General features: G+C 39.4%; 1 protein-coding gene across 1 annotated transcript in view; it reads right to left on the bottom strand.

The window, feature by feature from the left end:
• The window catches only part of LOC111977351 (zinc-binding protein A33), a 30,409-nt gene extending 20,391 nt beyond the window's left edge, over positions 1–10,018 (bottom strand). The window contains exons 1-3 of the mRNA XM_024006735.2: positions 9,782–10,018; positions 9,531–9,626; positions 8,935–9,162 (exon numbers count right to left, since the gene is read on the bottom strand). Of these exons, the coding sequence (XP_023862503.1) occupies positions 8,935–9,162; positions 9,531–9,626; positions 9,782–10,006 (549 nt within the window). The 5' untranslated portion in view covers positions 10,007–10,018. The remainder of the gene's footprint in view (positions 1–8,934; positions 9,163–9,530; positions 9,627–9,781) is intronic.
• Between the last annotated feature and the right edge of the window lie 2,373 nt (positions 10,019–12,391).

Below are 12,391 nucleotides of genomic sequence, written 5' to 3'. Positions count from 1 at the left end.
ACTTCCTGACTGATGTCTTGAGATGTTGCTTCAATATATCCACATCATTTTTCATAATTCTATTTTGTGAAGTGCACCAGTCCCTCCTGCAGGAAATCACCCCCACAACATGATGCTGCCACCCTCGTGCTTCACGGTTGGGATAGTGTTCTTTGGCTTACAAGCCTCCCCCTTTTTCCTCCAAACATAATGATGGTCATTATGGCCAAACAGTTACATTTTCGTTTCATCAGACCAGAGGACATTTCTCCAAAAAGTACAATCTTTGTCCCCATGTGCAGTTGCAAACCGTAGTCTGGCTTTTTTATGCCAATTTTGGAGCAGTGGCTTCTACCTTGCTGAGTGGCCTTTCAGCTTATGTCGATATAGGACTCGTTTTACTGTGGATATAGATTCTTCTGTACCTGTTTCCTCCGGCATCTTCACAAGGTCCTTTGCTGTTGTTCTGGGATTGATTTGCACTTTTCGCACCAAAGTACGTTCATTTCTAGGAGACAGAACGCGTCTCCTTCCTGAGCGGTATGACGGCTGCGTGGTCCAATGGAGTTAATACTTGCGTACGATTGTTTGTACGGATGAACATGGCACCTTCAGGCATTTGGAAATTGCTCCCAAGGATGAACCAGACTTGTGGAGGTCTACAATTATTTTTCTTGGCTGATTTCTTTTGATTTTCCCATGATGTTAAGCATAGAGGCACTGAGTTTGAAGGTAGGCCTTGAAATACATCCACAGGTACACCTCCAATTGACTCAAATGATGTTAATTAGCATTTCAGAAGCTTCTAAAGCCATGACATCATTTTCTGGAATTTTCCAAGCTGTTTAAAGGTACAGTCAACTTAGTGTATGTAAACTTCTGACCCACTGGAATTGAGATACAGTGAATTATAAGTGAAATAATCTGTCTGTAAACAATTGTTGGAGAAATGACTTGTGTCATGCACAAGTAATTTTAAGGTGTATGTAAACTTCTGACAAACACTGTATGTACAGCCACCCCAGATGTAAAAACCAGTACCTTGCAAAAGCATTCATCGCCCTTCACGTTTTTCCTATTTTGTTGCATTACAACCTGTAATTTAAATATATTTTCATTTGGATTTCATGTAATGGACATACACAAAATAGTCCAAATTGGTGAAGTGAAATGAAAAAAATTACTTGTTTCAAAAAATAAAAGTAAAAAATAAAAAACGGAAAAGTGGTGCATGCATATGTATTCACCCTCCTTTGCTATGAAGCCCCTAAATAAGATCTCTCCAAACAGGAGCTCTCCAAACAGGTCAGGGACAAAGTTGTGGAGAAGTACAGATCAGGGTTGGGTTATAAAAAATATCAGAAACTTTGAACATCCCACAGAGCACCGTTAAATCCAATATAATTTTTTTTTGAAAGAATATGGCACCACAACAAACCTGCCAAGAGAGGGCCGCCCACCAAAACTCCCGGACCAGGCAAGGAAGGCATTAATCAGAGAGGCAACAAAGAGACCAAAGATAACCCGAAGGAGCTGCAAAGCTCCACAGCGGAAATTGGAGTGTCTGTCCATAGAACCACTTTAAGCCATACACTCCACAGAGCTGGGCTTTACGGAAGAGTGTCCAGACAAAATGCCATTGCTTAAAGAAAGAAATAAGCAAACATGTTTGGTGTTCGCCAAAAGGCATGTGGGAGACTCCCCAAACATATGGAAGAAGTTACTCTGGTCAGATGAGACTAAAATGTAGCTTTTTGGCCATCAAGGAAAATGGTGTGTCTGGCACAAACCCAACACCTCTCATCACCCCGAGAGCACCTTCCCCACAGTGAAGCATGGTGGTGGCAGCATCATGCTGTGGGGATGTTTTTCATTGGCAGGGACTGAGAAACTGGTTAGAATTGAAGGAATGATGGATGACACTAAATACAGGGAAAGTCTTGAGACAAACCTGTTTGTCTTCCAGAGATTTGAGACTGGGATGGAGGTTCACCTTTCAGCAGGACAATAATTCTAAGCATACTGCTAAACAAACACTTGAGTGGTTTAAGGGAAAACATTTAAATGTCTTGGAATGGACTAGTCAAAGCCCAGACCTCAATCCAATTGAGAATCTGTGGTATGACTTAAAGATTGCTGTACACCAGCGGAACCCATCCAACTTGAAGGAGCTGGAGCAATTTTGCATTGAAGAATGGGCAAAAATCCCAGTGGCTAGATGTACCAAGCATATAGAGACATACCCCAAGAGACTTGCAGCTGTAATTGGTGCAAAAGGTGGATCTACAAAGTATTGACTTTGGGGGGGTGAATAGTTATGCACACTCAAGTTTTCTGTTTTCTTATTTCTTGTTTGTATAACAATATAACATATTATGCATCTTCAAAGTGGTAGGCATGTTGTGTAAATCAAATTATACAAACCCCCAACAAATCAATTTTAATTGCAGGTTGTAAGGCAAAAAAAAATTCCAAGGGGGTGAATACTTTCGCAAGCCACTGTAGTAAATAATGGTTACTCAGAAAGTATTGAGCTTTTAAGAAGAGTAAAACAAGACTGTCTGTTGTCTTCATATCTATTTATTATGGCCATTGAAATGCTAGATATTAAAATGAGATCCAACAAGAACATCAAGGGGTTAGAAATCCAGGGGATAAAAACAGAAGTGTCAATGTTTGGAATGCTAAGCCAGACAAAATTAAATGTGCCTATTTATATAATGAATATGAGTTTGGGGGGCTAAAATTATTTAATATTTAAGCTTTAAACCTCTCACTCAACGCTTCACTCATACATACATTATACTTAAACCCCAAATGGCTCTCCAGTAGATTATTATGGTCCATTCTTCATTCAAAAATGGCCTTTTGCCTTCGTACAGATTACAACTTCTCATTTCCGACTAATTGAAAATGAAATTTTGTTGAAAGTATTGCCTTTTCTTAAACAAGCCATGCAAAGCTGGTTACAATTTCAGTTTTATCCTCCAGAAAAGATTTCAACAAATGTTATGGTTAAACACAAATATACTGATTAATAAAAAAACATACTTCATGTTAAAAAAAGTACAATTGTATTAGATTTATTAATGATATTATAAATACAAACGGAGGAGTTATGTCACATATGCAGTTAGCGAAAATATATGAGAATATCTGCTCAATCCAAACTTACAACCAACTGATTGCAGCACTACACAAATGGAGGGGGCAAGTGGAAAATGGAGAAGGTAGGTAAGTTGGACTGGGAACTGTCGCCGGATGCTCTGGACTGGGAACTGTCGTCGGAAGCTCTGGACTGTGGAGGCGCACTGGAGGCCTGATGCGTGGGACCGGTACCGGTGGCACCGGGCTGATTACACGCACCTCAGAGCGAGTGCGGGGAGGAGGCACAGGACGTACTGGACTGTGGAGGCGCACTGGAGACCTGATGCGTGGCACCGGGCTGATGACACGCACCTCAGCACGCCCGCTCTGCAGCGCTCTCAATGCCAGCACCTCTCTCCGGAATCTTGCGTCGAGCTCCTCATTCAACTCCCTGACTGGCTCTGGTTCACTCCTCGGCTCCGCCGACTGCTCCATGTGCCCCCCCCCCCAACATTTTTCTTGGGGTTGCCTCTCGTGCTTGGTCCGTTGAGCTATCTCCTCGTATCGTCGCCGTTCCGCTTTCGCTGCCTCTATCTCCTCCTTAGGATGGCGATACTCCCCGGCCTGCGCCCAGGGTCCTTTTCCATCCAGGATCTCCTCCCAAGTCCACTCCTCCTGTACACACTGCTTGGTCCAATTTTGGTGGGATCTTCTGTCACGATCGTCGTAAGAGAGAGACCAAGGTGCAGCGTGGTATGCGTACATTCTCTTTAATGAATGAACACTGAACAAAAACAACAAAATCAACTAACTAAACGCTATACAAATAGTGCAGACAGGCAACTAAACATAGACAAGATCCCACAAACACAAAAGGGAAATGGCTGCCTAAATATGATCCCCAATCAGAGACAACGATAAACAGCTGCCTCTGATTGGGAACCATATCAGGCCACCATAGACATACAAATTCACCTAGATAACCCACCCAAGTCACCATCACGCCCCAACAAACATAGAGAACAACAGCTTACTATGTTCAGGGTGTGACAAAACGTGAATCTTTTTTACATTTAAAGATGATTTGTTTATCTTGAACCATTGAAGAATTTGGCCATACCTGAGGTGGTTTCATTAATTAGTGAATCATAATTATTGCGTGATAAAATCAAATTAGTATCATCAGCAAAGAGAATGTGAAATATGGTAGAAGACACAGCAGAAAGGTCATTGATATAGATTAGGAATAACAAAGGTCCAATTATCAAACCTTGTGGCACACCACAGGATATCTTGGCCCTGGTAGATGCACAGCCGTTTGCATGAACAAGTTGTTGTCTATCAAAAACCTAACTATATAAGCAATTATATGTATAATCGTGAAAACCATAATAATGCAATTTAAATTAACTGTGCCAAACGCTTTGGATTAATCTAAAAAGATGCCAAACCCTAACAATGCTGGGCCAATTGTGCGCCGCCCAATGGGACTCCCAATCACAGCCGGTTGTGATACAGCCTGGAATCAAACCAGGGTCTGTAGTGACACCACTAGCACTGAGCTGCAGTGCCTTAGACCACTGCGCCACTAAGGGCAGTAAATATTTTATCCACAGCAGATCATACTTCAGGTATGCGATGTTGCCTTTTTTCATTATGGCAGCAGTTCCTTTCTTTTGAGGCACACATTTTTGGGAAAGTCTTCATTGATGAAGATTTTGGTTCCCTTCAGACACTTGACTCTCCTGAAAATCTCCTTGTCTTTGAACCCGAGCAGTTTCACCACTATAGAACTGGGCAGTCCATCAGGAAGAACGAGCCATTCCTATGCGCCCTCTCCATCTCGATGAGTTTAGGGTCCAGTTTGAGTTGATCTTTGGCAGCGATTTTACAGCTGCGAGTCTTTCTGGGTAAGTCTCTAAGAGCTTTCCACACCTTGATTGTGCAACATTTGCCGATTTTATTCTTTTAATAATTCTTAAAACTCTGTCAAATTGGTTGTTCATCATTGCAATCATTTGCAGGTCTTGCCATAGATTTTCAAGTAGATTTCATTCCAAACCGTAACTCGGCCACTCAGGAACATTCACTGTCTTCTTGGAAAGCAACTCCAGTGTAGATTTGGCCTTGTTTTTGAAGTTATTGTCCTGCTGAAAGGTGCATTTCAGCAGGACAATAAGTCAGTGTGGTGAAACACAGACTGAACCAGGTTTTCCTATAGGATTTTACCTGTGCTTTACCCATTCCATTAATTTTTTTATCCTGAAAAACTCCCCAGTCCTTAATAATTACAAGCATACCCATAATATGGTGTAGCCACCACTAAGCTTGGAAATATGGCACTCAGTAATGTGTTGTATTTGATTTGCCCCAAACATAACAATTTGTATTCAGAACAAAAAGTGAATTGCTTTGCCATTTTTTTTGCAGTACTACTTTAGTGCGTTGTTGTAAACAGGATGCATGTTTTGAAATACTTTTATTCTGTACAGACTTCCTTCTTTTCACTGTCAATTAGGTTAGAATTGTGGAGTAACTACAATGTTGTTGATCCATCTTGAGTTTTCTCCCATCACAGCCATTAAACTCTGTAACTGTTTTAAAGTCACCATTGCGTCATGGTGAAATCCCTGAGCGGTTTCCTTCCTCTCTGGCAACTGAGTTAGGAAGGATGCCTGTATCTTTGTAGTGACTGGGTGTATTGATAAACCATTCAAAGTTTAATTAATAACTTCAGCATGCACAAAGGGATATTCAATGTCAGCTTTTTTATTTTTACCCATCTAGCAATAGTTGCCCTTCTTTGCGAGGTATTGGAAAACCTCCCTTGTCTTTGTGGTTGAAATTCACTGCTCGACTGAGGGACCTTAAAGATAATTGTATGTGTGGGGTACAGAGATGAGGTAGTCATTCAAAAAATAATTTAAATCAATAATATTGCACACAGAGTGAGTCCAACTTATTATGTGACTTGTTAAGCACATTTTTACTCCTGAACTGATTGAGACTTGCCAGAACAAAGGTGTTGAGTACTTATTGTCTCAAGATATTTAAGCATAATTTTTTTAAACATTTGTAACAATTTTGAAAAACAGAATTCCACTTTGACATTATGGGGTATTGTGTGTAGGCCAGTGACCCTCAAAATATCTATTTAATTGCTATTTTTCAATTCAGGCTGTAACACAACAAAAGGTCAAGGGGTGTGAAAAGGTCAAGGGGTGTGAATACTTTCTGAAGGCACTGTATAAAGGCCTGATAATACATATCAGTAACACATTTATAGTTACCTTCCAGTTGAAGAGCTTGGCTGAGAGGCCTCCTCAACTTCCTCTGAATTCTTGATCTCATTTTCTTCATTCTCCTCTTCACTGAGTAGCTCAGCATCATGGGCATCTTCCTCTAAGAAAGCCGTGCCTTCATGGTCCTCCTCATCCTGCAGGCATTCCCGAAGCAATGACCCCTAGTTCATCTGCCGTCAGTGTCCTCCTCCTCATGGACAGGGACTGTAATATCCGCTGGTAATGGTCTCTGCTGTCCATTTCTAAAACTCAAACAATGAACATTAACATTTCAAATGTAAATCAGTGACAACCCCTCCAAAGAATAGAGTGAGATTGACATAAAGTTATATTCAGAATACACTTCAGTACATAAAAAAGGGAATCATCAATGAAATTGAATATTGTATCCACAAGTTATCAATTGCATAGTGACAATGTTTCATGTTATTATACAAAGGTTTTCACTATAACATTTGAGAAAACATGCCATATAATTGTATATCTGATAGTCCATAACTGAAATAATATGATAATGTATGTATAAGTAGCAGTCACAAACCAGCTAGACCAGGAACATTTAGTTACCAAGCTGACCACCAAAGCCATTATTTCTAAGCTATTATAAGTAGGTTTAGGCTATAACATTACATTAATTKTTGGAATCAACAGCCAGAAGGCTTAATATTTTATAGGATTCATATCACAGATAAACAGACACCTAATGATATACAGCCAGCAGGGGATGACTATTAACATGTGCTCATCCAATTTTTCTTCACAGCAACACTTTCCCTTTTAGCAGGCTAGCTAGGGACACAATACAGTGCCTTCAGAAAGTATTCAGACACCTGGACATTTTCCAAATGTTGTTACATTACAGACGTATTCTAAAATAGATTTATTTTTAATTCCTCAGCAATCTACACCTCATAATGACAAAGTGAAAACAGGTATTTTAGAAATGTTAAAAAAGTTAGGCTGTAACCTAAATGTGGAAAAACTCAAGGGATCTGAATAATTTCTGAAGGTACTGTATAATCACTAGCCAGTTAGTTTCTAGCTCTAACACCTATTGACAAATGCATTTTATTTTGTAGTTATCAAAGTAAACATTAACATCAAGTAGGCTACCTTGCTTTGTTTTGGGTGACTGACTTGAACAACACAGGCTAGCTAACCATCATAGCTAGTTAGGTGGCTAGCTGGCAATCTAGCTACATAGCTACCATTATCTGAGAAGATTTCACAAAGCTTCTTAAAGCATTTCATGTACTTAAAAAAATATCGATGTCATTGATCAGATAATATTAACTTTTACCTCATAAATTGTCAACTCATATTCAAGCTGATTCTACTACTTGGCTTGGTAAAGATAGTTAGCTCACCAGGCATCAAAAGTTCATTTCACAGACTCATCTAATCAATCTGAAAAAACAGACTAAAATGTAAATATTATCATTACTAACATAAAAACGAATTACATACAGTTTCTTACCTTAATATTTTTGTCCACATTTGAATGATGGAGCTGCCAAAGTCAAATCGAAGGGGGGGAGAAGCGCCTCCCTGTGGCAGCAGCCTCAAATGAGCAATATTCGTGTTGAGGCTAATTCCCGCCCCTTAACCCCTAAACCAATCATATATTATTAATGCATAATTTAACCTCCAATCATATATTATTAATGCATAATTTAACCTATCAAAAGAGGGGTTTTATGAACAATTTGGTGATTGCAGCACAGAGATATTGATGTGACAACCACTGGAAACATGTTTCTGATTTTCGAACGGACAGGCAGAAAAAGGTTAACCATTGGTATGTTCTAGGGGCCATTTTGAGACCTTAAGGAGCATCCTGTACTGCTGAGATCTACCAATGGCATGTCCAGCTTTTTGTGAGAAATTACAATCGTCACACAAAAAGTATTTATAAAGTATAAATATCCCACACTTTAGATAGGGCCACACAAAAATATGTAACTAATGATTAGTAAATGTTTTTTAAAGACCTATGTTATACAACTTATTAAATACTTTAAAAGTTGTTTATAAAGGTTTGAATAACSAGGTTACTAACATTTACAAATGTGGGGGTAATGATTCCTAAAATATGAATAAACTATTTACCTATCCATTTTAAGTGCTTTATTATGTGAAGATATTATAAAGTGCTATCAAATATTTGTTTCAATAAATTGGACTAAATTAGCCTCTCCATTGACACCCATGTAGATTGTAGCGTCCTAGCATAACTTTTAGATTTTGCAAGGTAGGTCGAATATGAATATCAGGACTTCGTACGAACATAACATTCATGTAGGGTGAAAGCTTCTTCGTGTAATTATATTCTGTTTCCTATACTGGAATTCCTATTCTGCAACCTGGGGACTATTTAATAAGAATTGAAATCAATAATTGAATTTGATCAGCAATTGAATTCAGAAACGACTCCAACCCTGCTTCTATGGGCCAAATCCAAACTTGAAGTAAGTGTGCATAACTTGCTGTCACACTCTTTATGTGAAAGTTACAGGCACGTGAGTAAAATTAGAATGTCCCTATGTTATGTTCAGACGGCCTTCACCTTGTCGTCTGACTGCTCTTTCTCCATTTGGGTGCTGATCTGGGCTATCTCCTGGTCAAGTTCCTGACTGAGGTGGTAGCAGCGCTCTATTCTGTCCTCAATGGTGCACTCTGTGGCTTGATACTCCATGTCCAGCTGGGTCAGTGTGATTCGCAGGTCCTCATCCAGAACCCTCTTCATGTCCTCATACTTCTTCTTAATCTTCTCCTTCAGTGCATTGGTCTTCTTCTGAAGTGGGGGAGTGGTCATGTGAAATGATCAGAATTAGCAGTTTGAAAAAACAATCATAATTAGACTACATTTGACAGCAGTCCAATGGAAATACAATTTTTAAAGATACAGATTCACAGTGGCAAGTGACTATGACGTCTTTGGAAATCCTTTAAAACCATTGCTGCAATTCAACGCATTTGTAGGTCTATTTCACCATCTCCCAAAACTCCTTATCCCTCAGACATAATGTTCCATAAAAACTATTGGAATGAATTGCAATGGAACTCACCCCAGCTCTGAATCTAAATGAAATAGAATAGGATGCCAACAAGTGTTCTTCAAGCATCTGTCGAGAGACATTCACCAGACAATCATTGACTTACTGTAAAGTCAACCTGCTTAGCTGCCAACTTCTTCATCCTGTATGCGACAACATCCCTTTGCCTCTGTAGGTGCCGTTGATGTTTCACAAGTGTTTCCTGTGAAAGAGTGAAAAGCAGCAAAGAGATAGGACATATAAAGTGATAAAACAAGAGAAGGTTGAAGAAGCAGAAAACAGAAAAAATATTGTTGCTTTAATCAAACCAATGGTGTACTTTTCTTTTGAGGAACAACTGATTTACAAAGGATTTACTTGCGTATGGCCCTTCATGACAAACTCCTGTATGTATGACTGTCTGTCCTCCTTCCTTCTGTATCTCCTATCCCTCTTCCCCAGAAAAGGATAACTGCAACTTACCAGCAGAAGTATTATTACCCAAGCTTTTATACCCCTGTATCTGATGCCAAGGCATGGTAGTTGGGGGAGTTGGTTGGAGGGAGCATGGCATCTATCCCTCCCCCACCCCACTGTACTCATACCCTGAGAAGCATGTGCCTTGTTCCGTGTATGGGTTAGGGAGCGTAAATGTCAGCTCTGGGGTCAGACACAAGGGTGACTTCCCGAGCACTCTGGAAGGATCAGGGGGCTGGGTCACAAGAGAGCGTGGATTGCTCTGTCCTCCAGTGACTGAGCCGTCAAGAGGAGCACTATTTATATCTACCTGCCCCTGAACCCTTTGAGGCTTTTGTTTGTGTGTGGGTGTCACTTGTCAGGCCAGTGTGTGTGGTTTGAGTAATTGAGTGTCAGTTTGTATAGGCATATGTCAGCATCTTTAACACCAGTGTAAGAGACTCTTTAATATTGAGCTCTCCAAGTTTATAACGGCTTTCTAAGGAATTCAGTCTCGCTTTAAATAACGTGCAGCTTATAAAGGCTTCCTAAAGCCTTCATAAACACAACATGCATGTGTTACAAATAATCTATAACTCTACGTCATGCTTTATAAAGGGTTCATAAATGTGGCATAACTGTGTGACTTAACCACCAGTGTCAAATGTGACAAAATCCACTATGTCAAATATGACATAAACCTGTTCTTTAAAAAAGGGTGGCGTAAGCACAGCTTAATTCTAGAACTTATAAATCATATTAAATTGAGGCTTCACAAAGCATGTATAACCCTGTCATGCATCTTGGTAGAGCATTGCATCACCAGGATATTGGGTTTGATTCCCGGGACCACCCATACGTAAAAATTTATTCACACAGTCCCTTTGGAAAAAAGCATCTGCAAAATGTTATATATTATATTATATTTCACTAAACCACTTCTAGGATGGCCCAATCTCTTTCCCTATTGGGTGCATAGTCAGTATTGGGCCTGACCTCAACTTCCCCCACTCTAAAGTGTTGTCAAAAGTCAAACTTTTTTTATTGAACAACAACAGCATTTAGATGTGCTGTGTTCACAATAATGCTTAAAACGCATAAGGGGATGACTTTTGAGGTCTGGGAAGAATGTGAGAAGTTAATTTATTTGGTGTATTTGCCCTTTTAATCAGTGAGCATGCCCTGGACTATTGTTTGGTTAGTGGATTTTCTGTACTGCAGTTAGTAATGGGTGGTGTAATGGGTGGAGTAAATGTAATGGGTGGAGTAAAAGGCCAGCATCACTCCGTACCCCATGAAATGACACCATATATACATTCTATTACCCTATTGAATATTCCCTTTAATACTTTTACTGCGGCTCCCACAGTAGTTCTTGCTCTAAATCAAAATGTATTCCATATACTGTACAGTGATTAGCATCGGGGGCATTTATTTGACCTCGGAACATGTTTTAAAACCCAAATTTAATGCAAATGTCACTTAAATATGAACAGATGTGAATCATTATTAATGTTTAGACAATTATTGTGGTTATTGACACTTCTCTACTATTACGTGGGGCACTTTTATTTCGAAAATGTCAGAAATTCTGTGATCCGGAAGTATAAATGGAAATGTATGGTTTAAACATGTGTTTAATGTTTATTTATTTTATCTGTTAGTGATAATGCACTGTGTTAATACATTCGTGTTTAAATCGTTAAGCCTTTATGTGTGCGTTATGAATGACCAAATGGGTCTGACTTGTTGGGGTTGCAGGTAGCCTAGTGGCCTAGAGCGTTGGGCCAGTAACCAAAAGTGTTCCTGGATCGAATCCCCAAGCTGACAAGGTAGAAATATGTCATTCTGCCCCCGAACAAGGCAGATTACCCACTGTTCCCTGGTAGGCTGTCATTGTAAATAATGATTTGTTCTGAACTGACTTGCCTAGTTAAATAAAGGTTAAATAAAGTACAGCATCATATGATATAAGGCAGTCCAAAGTTTGGACACACCTACTCATTCAAGGGCTTTTCTTTGTTTCTACATTGTAAATGTACTGTACATGTACCGTAGTACATGATTTTGGTTACAGTAGTAACCAAAACATTGAAAACAAATCAAAATATATTCTATATTTGAGATTCATTATGGCTTGTTTTTGTTATTTGTGTGTTTGTGTACTGAAAAAAATTTAACTTGGTTCCGGGAAGAAAGCAACTTTCAATTTCTTATAGGTTGGGGGCTTTCTTCAAGGTAAGTGTTTCTAGTTGTATTGTTGTCCCCAGGCTATTCAAAATTGGCCTTAGTGGGAGGGACCATAGAATTCTATAGGATTTGACATCGTCACTACTTAACACAGTCAAAAAGTCATAATTATTGCTAAATCCTGCCAATTTCCACTATTCATCTTCTTAAAATGTTATTTTAAACATAACCCTAACTAATGAAGGCCAACTTTTATGCGTTGGTCCATCAGACCAACCTTGCATTTGGGAGGAATTGTCTGAGAACGAGATTGGGTGTAATGTGACTAACATGACATCACTT

Source organism: Salvelinus sp. IW2-2015, linkage group LG18 (assembly GCF_002910315.2).
Source record: "Salvelinus sp. IW2-2015 linkage group LG18, ASM291031v2, whole genome shotgun sequence".
Classification (NCBI taxonomy): Eukaryota; Metazoa; Chordata; class Actinopteri; order Salmoniformes; family Salmonidae; genus Salvelinus; species Salvelinus sp. IW2-2015.
This window is presented reverse-complemented; position numbering and strand designations above follow the sequence as displayed.